Below are 18,084 nucleotides of genomic sequence, written 5' to 3'. Positions count from 1 at the left end.
CCTCCCCATCTCACCCCCCCTCCATCTGGGACCCCTTTCTTTGGTGGCTGCACTTTGGACATTTCCTCCTCCTTCTCCATTCCAGCCAGGACCAGAGGGGAGTCAGAGGTCCCAAGTTTGAATCAAGCCTGCTACTCACTACAAATGTGACCACAGCCAAGCTGGGCCTCGGTTTCCCCATCTGTAAAATGAGAGGGTTGGCCCTCTGGATAAGTAGCCCTCCTGGGCTTTCCATAGTGGGCAGGGACACAGAAAAGACCCTAGTCTCATAGCTCCCCCCACAACCCCAGGCCTTTTGCACACAGTAGGTCTGCAATACCTGTTGATAGCCCTGGACTGAATGAAGGCTGCTTGGAAGGAATCCTCACTCTCCAGGCTTCATAGAGCCTTTAAATGGGGGCAGGGAAGGCCAGGGGCCATCAAAGGCACAGGAGTAAACACACACCAGGAGCTGGAGCCAAGAACACGGGGTACTGGGCAGTGTGCTGACAGATAGATAGACTGACGCTGGGAAAGGGGGGGCCAGGAGAGAAAGAAAGCTCTGATGGGGGAGGGGGTCTTCCAGAGGCCCCATGCCCACCTGATCCTCCACGGGAGCAACACAGCTTAGGCCATTCCACAAGGCGCCCATCCAATGGAATCCTTTCATTTACAATATGGTTTATTGTGTCGAAAAAGGTCCCTCTCAAAGCTTCTTTTATAAGGTTTCCCCACCCCACCCCACCCCCCACCCAGTTCTCCTGAAAAGGGAGAAGCCTTTTCCATCAGGCCATGGCCCATCCCCCTCTTTCTCCGGTTGAAAGGAAGAGAGAGAACGGAGAAGGGGAAAGGAGCCCACCACCCATCCCAGAACCATTCTGGAGGGTGTGATTGGTGGGCTGCTGCTCTCTTCCTTCTAGGGGAAGTCCTCCAGGAAGGGTCCAGGGCCGAGGGTCTGTTCTTGCCATCGGTAGCGTAACCTTGACAGGGGCTTGTCTTCAGTGGTCTCAAACTCAGAGAAGCCCAGCTGGTTGAGAATCTCATAGATGCCGGCTTTGGCGGCCACCTGAGAAGAAAGAGAATGTGATAGGAAGGGAGGGTATCAGGGGGCACAGGGACAGGCAAGGACAAGGGGTGAGGGACAAAGGGTAAGCCATTTCCTTAGCAGCTGGCTTGGTCAACCATTCACCCATCTCATCCCATCTCACTCATTCCTTATTCACATCATCTCATTCCACCCCCCCATATCCCATCTCTTGACTCAATCTCCTTCAATCTCCTTTATTCATTCATCCATTTAATCATCTATCCAAATCTCTGAACAAATAACTTAGGCAGGACATTAGGGAAGCAAGCAAAGTCCCTGTCCTCCAGGAGGCTGGCTAAATGGAGATCTACAATGTATAATGCTGCTAAAGAAGCTCTCACAGATCACATCCATCAGCAACTCCATCAAATGAGACGATATTTGTAAAGCACTTAGCTTAATGCTCGCATACAGTAGATGCTTAATAAATGCTTATTCCCTATCCTCCCTTCCCTTCCCTGTCAGGCCCAGAATTCCAGGTGGGAAGGACAGAGGAGTCCACTCATGAGTGAGGGCTCAGTTACTCTTATCAAATTCTCTTTCTCCAGAATGAGAAACTGAGGCACAGATCCAGGTGACTTGCACTGAAGACTTCCAAGAAAGGCATCTTGGTCCTTTGGAAAAATTAATAAGTTCAGGGAGAAGACTGAGAGATGAGGCCACTCAGCCCTGGGAGGAGGCCTCTCTGAAGTTGGTTTTCAGAAGAGAGGCGTATGGTCTGGAGGAAAGGGCGGGGAGCACGAAGACCAAGGTTCAGGTCTTGGTCCCACCACTTACCAACAGGAAACCTGGCTGCCATTTCCATAAACTACAAAGCCCTGTCCCCACAGCAGCCCTGGGAAGGAGACGCTGCCAGCATCCTCAGTTTGTAGACCAGGAGGCTTAGGAGGTTGCTGTGGAAATGTAGGTGGTAAGCCAGGTCCTGGCAAAGCCACCAGTCAGACCACGTGTCTGATCCAAGTGCAATGGTTTTTTAAGAAATAAATAAATCTTTCTTGGTCTTTAAAGATGCCTTTTGTTTATAAGGTTTATGAAGATGGTTTTATATGGTTTATAGAGATTTGTTCATACAGAACTCTGTTTTACATATAGGGCATCTACATCATGAATATATGCAGCTGGGGATGCAGGCGTGAGTGCGACCGTGACTCTGGACAAGCCCCCTCCAACCCCTAGGGTGCATTCCCTTTGAAATAAAGGAATAAAAAAAACAGGTAAGAACACCAGCTGACACTTTGGCCTTTGGTAAATATGCAAGTCCAAATCCACAGTCCCTTACCTGGCCAATGAAAGGAGGGAAGGACTGAGGCTTTTTCGACTATACCATTCAGCAAACCACCCATCTCCCTCAGCCTCAGTTTCCTCTCTTCTACAATGGGAATTATACCACCTATTTAGCCTACTTTCCAGGGTTATCTTGAGAAACAGGACTTCAGAAACTATAACGTACACAGAAGTAAACTGAGACACTAATTGCTGTGTTCAGGATTCACACAAATGAAGAAACTGTGGTAGAGAGAGGTTAAATGATTTGCCCAAGGTCACACAGCTAGGATGAATCTAGGACTGGATTTGAACTCAGGGCTTTGACTCCAGAATCAGGTAGGTGGTGCCACCTAGATGTACTGAGTAGTAATAGACTCTCCTCTCTGCTTGTGGCAGGTTTCTCATATATAAAATGAAAGGCGTTGGCCTTTTTTTTGGTCACAGACTCCTTGGGCAGCCTAGAGGTTCTTCCCTAGAATCATGTTTTTAAACTTCTAAAATGAGAGATTTTAGGGGCGGCTAGGTGGCACAGTGGATAGAGTACCGGCCCTGGAGTCAGGAGTACCTGAGTTCAAAGCTGGCCTCAGATACTTAATAATGACCTAGCTGTGTGGCCTTGGGCAAGCCACTTAACCCCATTGCCTTGCAAAAAACTAAAAAAAAAAAATTTTTTAAGATAGTCAGTTTTATGAAAATAGAGTTTAACTGAGTATTTTCCCGCCAGATTCATGGACCTCTCCTAACATCATAAATCCCTGTGGTCCTTCTGGCTCTAAAAACCGAATTCAATGTGTGATTTTATGATTTTACACTTTTCATTTTTCCCCACCCCTGTCCCCTGCCCCTTCTACTTCCATTCTCCCCCTACCCATTTCTTGCCTCTTCCTCTTCCTCTCCTGTTCCCCCCACTTTGTCCCCCTCCCTCCCGTCCTTCCCTCAGACTAACACAAGTCCTGCCTGTCCCTTCAGAACTCCAGACAGAGAGGAGAAGAGAGAAGAAAAGAGGTCTGGTCACTCCCTCTGCCCATATGGTTCCGACAACCCTTACAGGCCCTTCTGTACCTGTTGGAGTTAACCTAAGCAGGTCTATTAGCTTTGGCACTGCCCTCCCAGCTCACAATGCAGCTTTGTCTGTCTGAATGACTGGGGTTGCCATGCCAGGCCAATCCAGACTTGAGCCCGTCCATGGGTTCAGGCCCCCTTCTCCCCATCCCCACCCTGGGAGAGTGGGAGGGGAGCCGGGAAGAAGGAAAGCAGACCCAGCCCCTCACACACATTGGCTGTTTTTAAAGAGAGGGACAGAAAACAGAGGGGGTTTCAGGTCTTTACCCAATCCAAACTTGCCTCCCCTTGGGGCCTCAATATGAAATCATGACTCCAGGGGCTGCTAATATCCTCCTCCCCAAATCCATTTCTGACCTCCTTCTGCCCTTTCCATAGAAAGGAAGAGAACAAATAGAATGGAAAAGAGGCCTGGTCCGAAGGGGAAGGGGAGGCAGAAAAAGGGTGTCTACTTCCAACCTTGATGTGTAATGTGATATGAAGTAGACTGAGATCAAAGATTGGCCCTTTCTATTACACTGGACCTTTAGGGAGAGAGGGAAATCTGGGGCAGGGCTCCCCAAAAGACAAGGCTTCAGTATGAGTATGAGGCTTGTCCAGGGGGGACCAGGGCAAAAGCTTCGCCAAAATCCAGAGAGGACATGGAGGTCATGGATGGACTTTGGGGTGCATTTTCTCTACATTTTGCAGTGAGACGACTATGTTTGGAGCCCAGAGGACAGAAGTCCAGACCCACTGAAGTGTGACCACGTCAAGTCAAGTCAATCCAACATTATTGATGAAGCACCTACAAATGTGCAAGATGTTGTCCTGGGAGAGGGAGCCCCAATGAAATACAGTCTCCTGGAAGGAGTCACTACCAATGCAGAAAAGGAAATTCAGAGTCTCCCCAAAGTCTTAGAGTCCTTAGAAATAGAAGCAGAAAATTGTCCTAAGTCCAATGTCCATAGTCAGACTCTGGGGAAACCTCAGGCAAGGTAGTCTGAAGAGGAGAGGAGCTCCAGAATCGGGGGGCACCCAGGAAGTCTTCCCAGAAGAGGTGCTGAGTCCTGAAGGTGGATGAAAATTCTACAAGGGGGCAGGGAGTGCGATTTAGGTAGGGGGATTGAGCTGGGTAACGACACGGAGATGGGCAATGGAATCTTACTACCTGGGTGACTCTGACTCAGTTTTCCTCTTCTGAAATTCTATATGCTGATCTCTTCTATAGAGGGATCTCTTCTACATGCTGATCTCTTTAATATGGGGATCTCTTCTGTACAAAGAGTGATTTCTTCCATTTGATGATCTTTCCTATATAGTGCTCTCTTCTATATGGGGATCTCTTCTACATTCTACATATGATCTCTCGTGTATGGTGTTTTCTTCTATACCACGATCTCTTACCGATATCGTGATCTCTTCTAAATGAGGATCTCTTCTATATGAGGACTTTTTCCTGCATGGGGATCTCTTCTCTACAGTGATTTATTCTATATGGGGATCTCTTCTCTTTTATATAGTGACCTCTTCTATATGGGGATCTCGTCTATGCAGTGATCTCTTCTGTACAATGAGTGATCTCTTCTACAAAGTTATTTCTCCTGTTTGGTGATCTCTTTCTACACAGTGATCTCTTCTACATGGGGATCTCTTCTACACAAGGATCTCTACTCTATGAGGATCTCGTGTGTGTGTGTGTGTGTATGTGTGTGTGTGTATGTATCTCTTATACACAGTAATCTCTTTTCCCCATCCCTTTCTCTCCACTCCCAGCCACACCCCTATTTCTGGCCTTCATCCCCAGAGACGTCTTACTTAAGACTGCTGTCAAAGCCTTCTAACTGGTCTCGATCCAAAGACCAGTTGGTCTCATGAGTCTCAGCCCTTGCTCTCTGCCCTGCTCTCAGTCTCCAAAGAGACCTTCCTAAATCCAAGGTCTGACACGGCATCTCCCAACTAAGTTAACCTCTTGGTTGCCTATTGCCTCAGGATTCAATATAAAATGCTGCTTTTGGCAACAAAGGCTCCTCCTTACCTGGCAGGGATTGTTTCTAGTATTCTGCCTTTCTCTGATTTCCTGTCCCTTAGAACAGTGACTGGAACATAGAATATACATAATAAGTAACTCTTGCTGATGAACTAATTAATTGATCTAAGGTCCCTTCCAAGTCCCCCAATGGCTCGCACAGAGCTCTCTGTATACAGTAGGCCCTTAATAAATGTTGGCTGACCCCTGAAACCACCATACTTTGCTTATCCCCAGATTCAGCCTTTGAATTCCAGTCCTCAGACCTCCCTTCAAGGTCTGAGGACCCTTGTACTCAATACCGTAACACATACCAAGGGCTAACGTGGCTGATGTGACCACGCTGACCACACCCTACATGTGAACTGGCTCCAGTCTATCCCTGGCACCTGGAGGCCGGGGAGGCCGGGGCGCTTATCCGCCCAGAGTCCTCTCCAGGGAAAGTCTCTCTTTTTTCTCTAGCTCCTACACTTAGTGATGCCATCTTTCCTGCCTGTCCTGGGACCTCACCCTTCATTGGCTGAAGCTAATTCCAGCGCTGGGCCATGAACCAAGGCTGGCAGAGTCAGGGGTAGCATGAGCTTGAAAAATGGGGGGAGGGCTGACCGACCTTCCTGTAGATGGGTTAATTAGCGGAGGCCAGGCCCTCGGGGGAGCCAGCATTATAGGGTATGGAGGTCATTCCAGGAGGCAAGGGCCCCCAGGGACCTCCCTCCTACCCACAGTGTGGCTATTTCAGCAGCAGTGGTGGCTCTGAATAGGCTGAAGGAAACCAAATGTCCGGAAGACTGTCTCCCCACCTAATTTAAAGTCAGAGGCCTTGCCCTGTGAAGAATTCAGATCCTACTGTTCACTTGGAGTAGTTTCTTCCCTTCCGTAGACCTCAGTTTCCTTGTGTATCAAAAGGAAAGGATGAATTAAAGGATCACAAAGATTCCTGTCAGCTATGAAACCCTAAATGTAACAGGGAAGTGCACTTATGGACAAGAGGCTTGGCTCTCTGACCCTGGGCAAATCCCTTGGTTTCTCTGAGTCTGTTTCTTCATCTGTAAAATGGGGATAATAATACTTGCAGTTGTGCAGAGAGTGTTTTGCCAACATTCTGAGGACCCCATAAGACAGTCTATCAAATGCTTGGCCGAAGCCAACTTCAAGCAGTCCTGCCCAAAGACGAGACTACCAGCTTGGAAGCCTGTGGCTTTTGATCATCTGAGACCTTGGGTGAGTCAAGTGATGACCTGGGTCTCCGTGGACAAATTGGATGCACTGTCGAGAGTGTCTGGCTCTCAATCTATGACCCTCTTTAGACACCATGGCAGCCCAGGATCAGACCACCCCAAGGGTAACACGAGGCAGAGACTATAGAAAAGCAGGTACTGTGGGTATTGGGAGAAATCAGGTCTTCCTGACTCAAAACTCTCTAGGAGAAAGTGCCTGAGGCTTGCCAGGCCCCACACTCAGCACCAGAGACCAAGGAACAGCTTGTCATCCAATAGGGGAAGGACATGACATGAGAATGGATGAAAAAAGGAAACAAAGATAACTACTGGGAGAGGACTGGGCAAAGGGAGAGAATCAGATCAGCAGGAGGAGAATCAAGAGCCCCATGCCGGGAGAGCAGCGGCAGCAGCCCCAACACTGTCCAGAGGAGAGAAGGCTCCAGGTGGGACATGGCAGCTATCTTCAAGTATTGTCTGCAGGGCTTTCAAGGGGGCACTTTTTATATTTGGATCCAGAGGCAAACTGGCCTTGGGAGGCCAGTATGAAGTTGGGACCTGGATTCAAATTCTAGTCTGGCATGTTCCACCTGTGTGAATGACAGCCCTGCACATTCTAGCTATGTGACTCTTGGGCAACTCGCTAAGACTCCAATTTCTTCATCTGGAAAATGAAGATAATTCCACCTTCCATTCCTACCTCCCAACACGACTCTGAAGAGAACAAGCTGGAAATTCTGAAGTGTTCCAGGTGGCACTGTGGGGAGAGTGATGGACTGGGGAGTCAAGAAGTCCTGAGTTTGAACCCTACCTTGAGACACAAGCCGTGTGACCCTGGGCAATTCTGTGCCTCAGTTTCCTCTCGGGAAAAGGGAATCATAAAAGCATCTGCCTTCCAGGGTTACTAATATATGAAATGATAAGCAGCTAGGTGATACAGTGAATAGAGAGTTGGCCCTGGAGTCATGAAGATCTGAGTTCAAATCTAGTTTCAGACACTTACTAGCTGTGTGACTCTGGGCAAATCATTTAGCCTGTTTGCTTTGGTTTCCTCAGTAATAAAAAGAGGTAGAGAAGGAAATGGCAAATCCTTCCAGGACCTCTGTCAAGAAAACTCCAAATGGGCTTGTGAAGACTCAAAAACACCTGAACAACAGCCAAACTTAAAGCAATATATACATATATATATAAATTAATATTAGCTACAATTATTCAATATCAAAGATGTTTGCATGGCTCCTCCTTAAGGACATACTATATCATCTCGACAGGCAAAACTCATATCCCTTAAAAAGAAAGGAAAAGTGGGGGCCTGGGGGCAAGGGGATGGGTTTCCTGGGATCACCAAAACTATGCTTATAATTTCCAAATCCATAACTCACCTCCAGCATCCAGACACTAAAGGGCCGGTGCCAGGAATCTGTCTTCTCCAAGTGAAGGTAAGCGTTGAAAAGGATCAGGAAGATGTATCGCTCCAGATACTGCAGGCTTCTGAGATGCAACATCTGGGTCTCCTGCTCTTCCTTGGCTGTTTTTCCCTAGAAGAAGAAAATGAGAATTTGGGGAGTGGAATTGGGGGGAGGGGAAGAATGGAGGAGGAAGTGGTCCACTAGGACCCTCATATCTGCATCTATCTCCTGAAGGGCCAGGTAGGCAGCCTGAAATGATGGAGAGAGTCAGGCTTATTATTTCTGCAGAGTCACAGTACAGGGAAATGAATGCTGGGTATGGAGGGAGAAGAGCCAGATTCAAATCCCAGCTCTGACGCTTCCCTGGGGATCCCTGCCCATCGAAAACAGCACACTATAAAAGAGAACTGGACTTAAGAGTCAGAGAAGGCCTGGTTTGAAGTCCCAGTTCTATGTACTGGCTGTGTGACCTTGGACTAGTCACTGCTCCAGTTTCCTCACCTGTAAAATGAAGGTATTTTTGTACAACCTACTTTGCAAGGCTGTTGTGAGCAAAACAGCATTATATGTTTTAAAGGAAACTGATATTATTATCAAGATCTAAGCCAAATGGCAGAGAAAACAGAGAGAGGTGGAGAGAGACCCATGCTTGGAGGCAGAAAGACTGAGGTTTAAGTCTTCCTTCTTACTGGTTGTGTGACCCTAGGCAAGTCACTTAACACTCAGTCCCCAAAGCATTAACTGCAGAGCAGCACCCTGGACAGGACCTACCCTCTGTTCATCTTCATCCCCCCAGGATGAAGCAGGGAAGCATCTCCTCCAGCCTCTCCCTCCTACAAAACCCAATTTCATGCACTCAACACCACAAGAGGTATGTTCTTCAGGAAGAGAGAGGCCGTGGCTCTTGGTCCCAGTCCCCAGGGCCTACCATCTATTAAGGAATACAAAGCTCTCTTGGCTCTGAACAGCAAGGGAGGGTTGATCTCCTCCAACAATGGGCTGCAGCTGGAAGCCTTTAACAGGCCGGCCTCGGCCCAGGACATCTGAGCACATTCTGTTTCTTCCATTTGGCTTCTGGAAGAAGGTTCCTGCTTATCCCACCCCACCCCTTCCCACCTCCTTCCTGTCCCCAACCAGATAGGATCTTGGAACTGGAATGGACCATTGATGTTCTAGATTCCACAAATGAAGAACCTGAGACCTGGACAGGAGAAGGGGCCACTTGTAGTCCACAATGACAGCTTCACCCCTCAGGCATCAGACATATCCTAGGATGAGCCAATCATTCCCCTACTTCTTTCTCCAAATTCTCTCCAGCTGTTAACAAAGGAAAAAGACAGCCCAGTCCCTGCCCCCTGGAGCAAGCCAGGGAGCGGACGGGCAGGCTCTGGCTCCAAAGGACCTCAAGAACTCTCAAGATCCATCTGGAAGAGGGCAGAACCTCCCAACCCAGAGCAGGGAGGAATCAGGGCAAAAGACAGACATTTCTCCACTCTAGGAAACCAAGAAAACCTAGATGTACTTTGCTTTGGTTCCTTGATCAGGCATCTGGATTTAAATCAATCCAAAGGAACTTAAATAGAAACTGAGCTGGGGAAGGGAAGGGAAGCATTTTGGCAAAAACTCAACCTCCCCCACCAACCAACTCCACCTTTCCATGCATTCTTCCCATAGACCTTGAAGCTCAAAGTTCTACCATTCATGACCTTCCTCCTATTCCTTAGCATTCCTCACTATTCCCTCCTCACAAACCTGCTCCAGGGCCTGGAGACAATCAAAACCCTTCTAATTGTATAGCCCAGAAGAATCCATAGTGCCTAGAACGGGAGGGGATATTAAGGACTATCTAATCCATTACGTTATGTATATATATATATATATATATATATAATATATATTATATATATATATATATATGAATTGAGTCCAAAGAAGAAGAGATCAATTCCCTTCTATCCATTGGGCAAGCATTTATTTGTCACCTACTACAGAACCACAAAGAAAAAGAATAAAACTTGTCCTTGCCCTCAAGAAGCTTATTTTCTATTAGGGAAGATAACCTGGACAAACTTTTCTACCTACTCTTCAAAGACCAGATTAGATGTCTGTTCTCTCTGTGGCCTTCCTGGATGTCTGCAAGGAAAAATGATTCACCCCTCTTTTAATTTCTCTGAGAATCTGGTCAGGGTCTCTTCCCTCTGCATTTGTTTATCCTGTTCTTCCTTGATGTTATAATTATTTAGGAATTTGTTCTCCTTTCCATTAGATAGTAATCTCCTGGAAGGCAAGGGTTGGGTTGTATCAACACCGAGCACATGATGCCCATTTACTGCATTTGCTGGACTGACCTGACCTGCCCAATAACCAACAGACAAGAAGGGGCAGAGATCCAATTCAAACCCAGAGCTTTTCCCTCCAAATTTGGGGTTCAGAAAGGATGGTTCTGGTCAGAAAGGATGAATTCAAATCTCATCTTGGACACTTATCATCCAAGTGACCCTGAACAAGTCACAAACTCCCAAGGTCTCAGTTTCCTCCTTTGTAGAATGAGGGGTCAGGTCTAGATGGCCTCTAAAATCCACGCCTGCATTTTAAAAGTTCCTGAGCTCAGTGTCATCCCCCATCACATTCCAACACCACACACATCAAGCCCATGACCGCACATGCCAGCTCTTACCCTCTGGATGGCCCCACTTCCTGCCATCACTTGCCTCATCCCTCTGTCACGGGGGAGTAGAGAAAGGCCTGGGCAACATCTGGATTGCTTTGACCTGATCAGCAAGCTGCAATTCACTTCTAAATTCAGGATATGGTTTAAAAGCGGAAGATTTCATTTTTATCTGGTTTTTTTTTTTTTTTTTAGTTTAGCTGGGATGGCTTGGCACACACATCTTCTTGTTGGAGGTAAAAGACAATGACCTTTTTGTCCTAAAGGGGGTCTTTGGTTTCTTAACTTCACCCAAATTACGCACAACTTAGAGGGCAAGGGGACAAGATCTGGCCTTCTGCTGCTGCTAAAAATAACCCAGCTGTTTTTAATCAGCTGTCCTGGCCCTGGCGTGACTGGGCGGTCACTCAATAACTGAGGCTAGAACCTTAGGGATCCTCTGGTCCAATCCTGTTATTTCACAGAGGAGGAAAGGAAGTCCACAGTGCTTAAGTGACTTGCCCAAGGTCACATAATGAAAGGTAGAAGCAAAGCAGGACTAAGGTAGCCAGTCTGGCACAGGGGAAGAAGCCCCAGTCTTTGCTGGCAGAGGAGGGGAAAATGGGAAAATCCCATTTGGAGTGTCACATATTTATGCTATTTAATCTAACTATAGCAAGTCAATTTTTCATGACTCCGTTGATTTATTAGCCTACTTTTCACAATAGCTTTTCCAAACCCTAAGCTTTCTCTCCCTAAGTTTCCCGTGGCCTCTCTCTCTCTCTCTCTCTCTCTCTCTCTCTCTCTCTCTCTCTCTCTCTCTCTCTCTCTCTCTCTCCCCTCTCAGATGAAGATGGCCTTGCACTTCACCAAAAGACATGTTTGCCCTGACCTCCAAATCCTCTCATCTTCCTTGCCTCACACCATTGAGACATCCTGCCCCATTATCGCCCTCATTTCTGTTACTCATTAAGAAATGGTATTTGCCAAGGCAAGCACCTCTAATCCAAACTTCCCCTTCCCTTGCCAGCAGATCTGCCTCACCAGCATCTCTCTCTCTTTTATTTTCAATCTCCCACCATCTTCTCCCTCCTTTACTGAATTCTATAAACATAATCATGTCTTCCTCATCCTTAGAAATCTTTCTCTTTTACCATAAGTCAATTAGGAGATCAAGAAATAATCAGATCCAACGAGAAGGGAAGAATTTATGACCAAACAAGACTCAGAGAACATTATAAAATGCATAGTGGATAATTTTGATTACATTAAATTTTAAAAAATTTGCACAAATAAAAACAATGCAACCAAGATTAAAAGGAAAGCAGAAAGCTGGGAAACAATTTTTACAGCCAATATTTCTGATAAAGGCCTAAAATACATAGAGAACTGAGTCAAATTTATAAGAATGTGAGTCATTCCCCAATTGATAATTGGTCAAAGGATATGAACAGGCAGTATTCAGATAAAAAAATTAAAACTATCATAGTCATATGAAAAAATGCTCTAAATCATTATTGATTAGAGAAATGCTCTTTCAAGTAGAAACTCACACCTATCAAATTGACTAATATTATAGAAAAGGAAAATTATAAATGTTGGAAGAGATGTGGGAAAATCAGGACAGCTGATTAAAAACAGCTGGGTTATTTTTAGCAGCAGCAGAAGGACAGCTCTCAACCCCTGTCCTCTTAGTTGTGCGTAATTTGGGTAAAGTTTAAGAAACCAAAGACCACCTGGACAAAAAGGTCATTGTCTTTTACCCCCAACAAGATGTGTGTGCCAAGTCACCCCAACTAAGCTAAAATGCATCACATGCAATGTTGGTGGAGTTGTGAACTGATGGAACTATATCCAGCAATAACATTACTGTTATCCCAAAGATATCATAAAAAGGGAAAAGGATCCACCTCTACAAAAATATTTATAGAGGCTCTCTTTGTGATGGCAAGGAATTGGAAATTGAGAGGATGCCCATCAATTGGGGAATGGCTGAACAAATCATGGCATATGGATATGATGGAGCACTATTGTTCTATAAGAAAGCATGAGCAGGCAAATTTCAAAAACCCTAGAAAGACTTATATGAACTGATGCTGAGTGAAGTGAGCAAAACCAAAGAACATTGTGTGCCTTAATAGCAACATTGTGAGATAATCAACTATGGTGGACTTAGCTCCTCTCAGCAGTTCAATGAGCAAAGACAGTTCTAAAAGATTTATGATAAAAAAAAAAATGCCATCCACATCCAGAGGGAAAACGATGGAGTCTGAATACCATTTAAAAACAGACTTATTTATACTTTTTAAAAACTTGTTTTAAGTGTTTTTTTTCTCATTTTTCCCATTTAGTTCTGATTCATCCTTCACAACATGAACAATATGGAAATATGTTAAACATGATTGACCATCTTCAACCTATATCAGATGACTCATTGTCATGAGGAGGGAGAAGGGAAGGGAGGGAGGAAGGAAAATGTGGGTCTCAAAAGCTTACAAAAAGATGAATGTTGAAAACTACCTTTACATGTAATTAGAAAAAATAAAATAACATCAAAAAAAAAGATGAGTGGATAGATTTCAGAAAAAACCTGAACTGACCCTAAGTAAAGTAAGCAGAACCAGGAGAACAACATTATGTGATGATCAACTATGATAGACTTAGCTCTTCTCATCAATAAAGTTATCAGACAATTCTAAAAGACTTGTGATGGAAAATACCATCCACATTCAGAGAAAGGACTATGGAATCTGAATACATATCAAAATTTTTTTTCTTTCTCATGGTTTTCCCCTTTTATTCTGATGCTTCTTTCACAATATGATTATTATGGACTAATATGGAAATATATCAGACTGCTTGTTATTTTAGAGAGGTGGTAAGAAAAGGAGGTAGAGAGAAAAAATTGGAATTCAAAATCTTACAAAAATGAATTTTGTAATTGGAAAAATATAAAAAAATATAAAGACAAAAAGAAATCTTTCTCTTGCACATTACCCATAGTTCCATGTCTTTTCCCCCAAAATCATCAAGCAAGACACTGTCCACAATCATTTTCTTTCCTTTCACTTTCTTCTAACTCCTTCTAATCTGGCTTAAGACCTCATCATTCAGTTCCAAGCTAACAATAAACTCTTCACTCCCAGATCCAAGGCCTTTTTCCAATCACCCTTCCTAATCTCTGCAGCAGCGGCTACCGTGAGTCACCCTCTCCTGGATACTCTCCTTTGTACATTTATGAACATGGATCAGAAGTTAACTTGGACCTGAAAATCACATCCTTGAAACAATATGAATATTTAAGGGAGCAGATAGAGATCATTCTAGGCCAGTACCCTCTCTCCAAAGAGTGGAAAGTGGTGGTCTCTGGCCCCAACCTCCCACCTTCCCCACTCTCCACCCTCTGCATGAAATAAATGAAGAGGGGATGGGGGAGAAGAGTCCCTCCCCAAGCTACATGTAATTACTATAATAATTATAATATGTATATAACACCTTGAGGTTTTAAGGACTATTCTCTCAATTTATTGTCACAACCACCTTAGGGGGCAGATTCTGGTATTATTATCTCCATTTAACAGATGGCTAGAGATAGACAGAGGTTTAATAACTTGCCTAGGGTCACACAACTAATAAGTAGCTGAGGCTGGACTGGAACTCATGTCTTCCTGACTCCCCTTCTAGTGTACTACCCACTGTGCCACATAGCTGCTTTCCTATGGAAAACTAGAGTTGGAGTCAGTGGTCCTGGGTTCAAATCCTGTCTCTGCCTCTTACCAGAGTGGCCTTGAGTCAATCATTTAACCTCTCCTGCCCTCAGTTTCCTCAAAGGTTAAAAAAAAGAGAGAGCTAGACTAGATAACTTCTATGTTTGTTTCATTGGTTGTTGTTGTTGGGTTGGGGTTTGGGGGGGGGGGGATTTTACCAAGACAATGGGGTTAAGTGACTTGCCTAAGGTCACACAGCCAAGTAAGTATTAAGTGTCTGAGGTCAGATTTGAACTCAGGTCCTCCCATCTTCAGAGCTGGTGCTCTAACCTGATTAGCCCCCTTGACCAGATGACCTCTAAGGTGCTACCACCATCCAATGGACACTCTGGTCCTGCGGACTCTGCTCATCAATGGCCACCACCCTGGAGCACAATGGGGAAATATACAAAGTTCTATATAAATATTAGTATCATCATTTATTTTTGTTATTATTAATAATACAAGGTCAAGAATCTTGGGGGAGGGGGGAGCAGCAGAACTGCCAGGAGGAAACATCCTTCCATGAACCCCTTCCTAGTATCTCAATGGAATTCCACCTCCCATCACCACAACCGCAGCCGCTACAGCCTCGCCAGCAGGATAGCCCGCTGGATCTATTTTGGGCTGGGTGTTAAATGGTTTTGGAAAACGCTACTTCCCCTCCATCATTTTTAATATGACAGGTCCCAGCATTCCAGGCCACTCTAATTACACAGGCCAGGGCCTTCAAGACACATTACCTGTTGGAAGGAGGCCCTAGATGGACAAGTCTGGCAGGCCCCTGGTTGAGAGACTGGTCATGGGTTGGGGACAAGCTCATCTTCTCTAATTTTCATCTTTTTAGAGAAATATTCTTAGCTAACATCCTCTTTGGATGCCTCCTGAGGACACCGAGGGGAGATTTAAATGAATTGTCCCCAGTCACACAGCTAATAAGTAACTAAGGCAGGATTTAAACCCAATACCCTATTTACTATACCACACATCCACACAAGAACTGGTGGTTCTAATTTGGCCAGTCTTAGAATAAAGGCTATGTGATAGACCAATGATCCTTTCCAAGGCCCAAGTCAGCTTACTGGGGATAGGTTCATCCTAATAAGTGAGTTAGGAAAACACAAATTTTTAGCTTCTATCCCCTTTTTTCTCTCTCCCTTCTCTCATCATTCAGTTGAAAGGGCTTCCTCCAAATGTATTCCTCTCTCATCTCTGGCTCCTGACTTTTTCCCTCCAGTCCCAGTTAAAATCTGCCTTTTCTGATTCCTTTTAAAGCTACTGTCTTATTTCTGCTGATTACTGCCAATCCAGGTTCTAGGTAGCTTGTTTGGACATAGACTGTTAGCTCCTTGAGGACGGGGACTGTTTCTTGCTTTCTTTTTTACCTCCAGGGTTCAACACAATAACCAGAAGATAATAGGTGTTTAATAAATGTTGACTTTTGACTGGCAGATTGACCTTGGGCAAGTCACTCCATTTTCTTGGCCTCAGTTTCCTCACCTATAAAATGGGGATGATAATAACAGAACCCACTTTGAAAGATGGGCAGCTACATGATTCAGTGGATGGAACACTGGACCTCGAATCAGGAGGAACTGTGTTCAAATCTAGTATGACCCTGGACAAGTCACTTAACCCTAAGGGACCTCAGTTTCCTCATCTGTAAAATGAGCTGGAGAAAGAAATGGCCAACCACTCTGATATCTTTGTCAAGATAACAGCCTTGAAAGGTGGCTGTAGGGTACAATGTAGTCAGCACATTTTTCTGCAACTTAAGAGAGTCTCCAATAGCTTCCCAGAGCACTAGCAGATGAAGTGATTCACTCAGAATCACCCAGCATTGTGTGTGTGTGTGTGTGTGTGTGTGTGTGTGTGTGTGTGTGTATGTGTCAGAGGCAGGACTTAAATGCAACTCTTTTCTAGCTCAGAGACCCAGTCTGTGTCCATTAAGTCCTCCCATCTCTAAATATCTACAAAGAGCTTTTCAAATATTATTATTAATAATATTAACTTTGGGGGACAGCTAGGTGGTACAGTGGATAGAGCACCAGCCCTGGAGTCAGGAGGATCTGAGTTCAAATCTGACCTCAGACACATAATAATTGCCTTGGACAAGTCACTTAACCCCACTGCCTTAAATAAATAAAAATAAAAATAATATTAACTTTGGCTGGGGCTCCATGGATGCTCCCATGCAATGAAACGCCATCCCTTCTGGGGCAGATCCACTGAATGCTGAATCATCAACAGCCTGACCCAAAAGGAGAAGCAGCAGTTTGGATTACAAGCTTGGCCTAGGATTTGTTCTCTTGGGACAGGCAAGGAATGCAATCACAGCTGGACGAACCAGAAAGGCCCCATCAGAAGCTGTTCTCAATTCAGGACTTATCATTGTATTCTGGGACACGGGCTAGAGAGAACAAGTCTAACTTACATCAGAACCCTGGACTGAAAGGAACGCACCACACCGGGAGGGCTGGCTCAACCGTGTCCCTGAGATCCTCTAATGAGGCCAGCTGCCACCACTGGGGATGTGACTCCTTCTGAGTCTGTGGGCCTGACTGGCAGATGGAAAAAAGGGAGGGGAAGGGAAATCCCATCACCTACTTTCCCCTACCCCCAAGACCCCCTTGTGCTATTATCTGGCCTGGTGGGGTAGATAATATAGGGCAGCTAGGTGTGCCATAGTATATACAGTGCCAACCTGAGAATCAGGAAGACTCACCTTCCTGGGTTCAGATCCAGTCTCAGACACTTATTGATTGGGTGGCCCTGGGCAAGTTCTGAGTGGTAACTCAGGTCCTCAAATTTCAGATCCAGGTCCTTTTCCATGGTACCATGTTTCTGGCCTTGCCCAAGGTTACACACCTGAGCTGGTCTCTTAAGAGAAAACGCCTGGTTTTCCTGATCGCCAGGCTCACCATTCTATGGGAATAATCATTGACTAGAGACACTCTTATCCTTCATGACTTCTAGAATATATCATCTCCCTGGTGGGGGTACTCCTTTCTCTACTGCAGGTCTCAACCCCTTTGAGCTTTAATTGATGACCTTTGAAAGGAGTTACCAGAATATATCATCTCCCTGGTGTAAGTGCTCTCTCCCCTACTGTAGATCTCAATCCCACTGAGCTTAATTGATCATCTTTGAAAGGAGTTAGTGGCCCGCCACCTCATTCACTCCATGATGGCCAGTGCTCTGAAGATGAACCTCTCCAAACTGATGAGGAGGCTGGACCTCAGAGAGGCAGAGCCCAGGGCTGGCCCTCTTCTCAAAAACCTTCCTGACTTGGCAGCCCCAGTCACAGCTTCTAAGGGTTTTTGAAAAGCCCCAGAGGTATCAGTGGGCCACTGAAGCCTCTTTAGCTGTATTTTTAAGTGTTTTCCCATGAAAACAAAATAAGAAATAGAAGTGAGAAAATCTGAATTTCTTTCACTCTTTCATTCCTTCCTTCCTTCCTTCATTCATTCATTCATTGTCTAAAGTTATGATTTCTCTCATGGGAAATTCCTAGTATGGAAATTGCCTCTGTTCATGTAGATTCACAGATCAATCATAATTTACAGTCTCAGAAGTTAAGTGATGTGCTTAGGGTCCTAGTATCAGTATAAGAGGCAGGATTTGAATGCAAGTCTTCCTAACTCCACGGCTGGCCTAAGTACA

The 18,084-nt window shown here is 45.2% G+C and overlaps 1 protein-coding gene across 2 annotated transcripts in view; it reads right to left on the bottom strand.

Annotated features, from left to right (window-relative positions):
- Positions 1 to 736: 736 nt before the first annotated feature.
- PALD1 (phosphatase domain containing paladin 1) overlaps positions 737 to 18,084 on the bottom strand; it is a 92,136-nt gene continuing 74,788 nt past the window's right edge. For both annotated transcript variants that reach the window (XM_074232458.1, XM_074232457.1), the window contains exons 19-20: positions 8,002 to 8,157; positions 737 to 1,045 (exon numbers count right to left, since the gene is read on the bottom strand). In XM_074232458.1, coding sequence (XP_074088559.1) covers positions 896 to 1,045; positions 8,002 to 8,157 — 306 coding nt within the window. In that variant the 3' untranslated portion in view covers positions 737 to 895. The remainder of the gene's footprint in view (positions 1,046 to 8,001; positions 8,158 to 18,084) is intronic.

This window comes from Macrotis lagotis, chromosome 4, assembly GCF_037893015.1.
Source record: "Macrotis lagotis isolate mMagLag1 chromosome 4, bilby.v1.9.chrom.fasta, whole genome shotgun sequence".
NCBI classification, from domain to species: Eukaryota; Metazoa; Chordata; class Mammalia; order Peramelemorphia; family Peramelidae; genus Macrotis; species Macrotis lagotis.
Note: the sequence above shows the minus strand (reverse complement) of the source record. Positions and strands in the feature narration are given on the sequence as shown.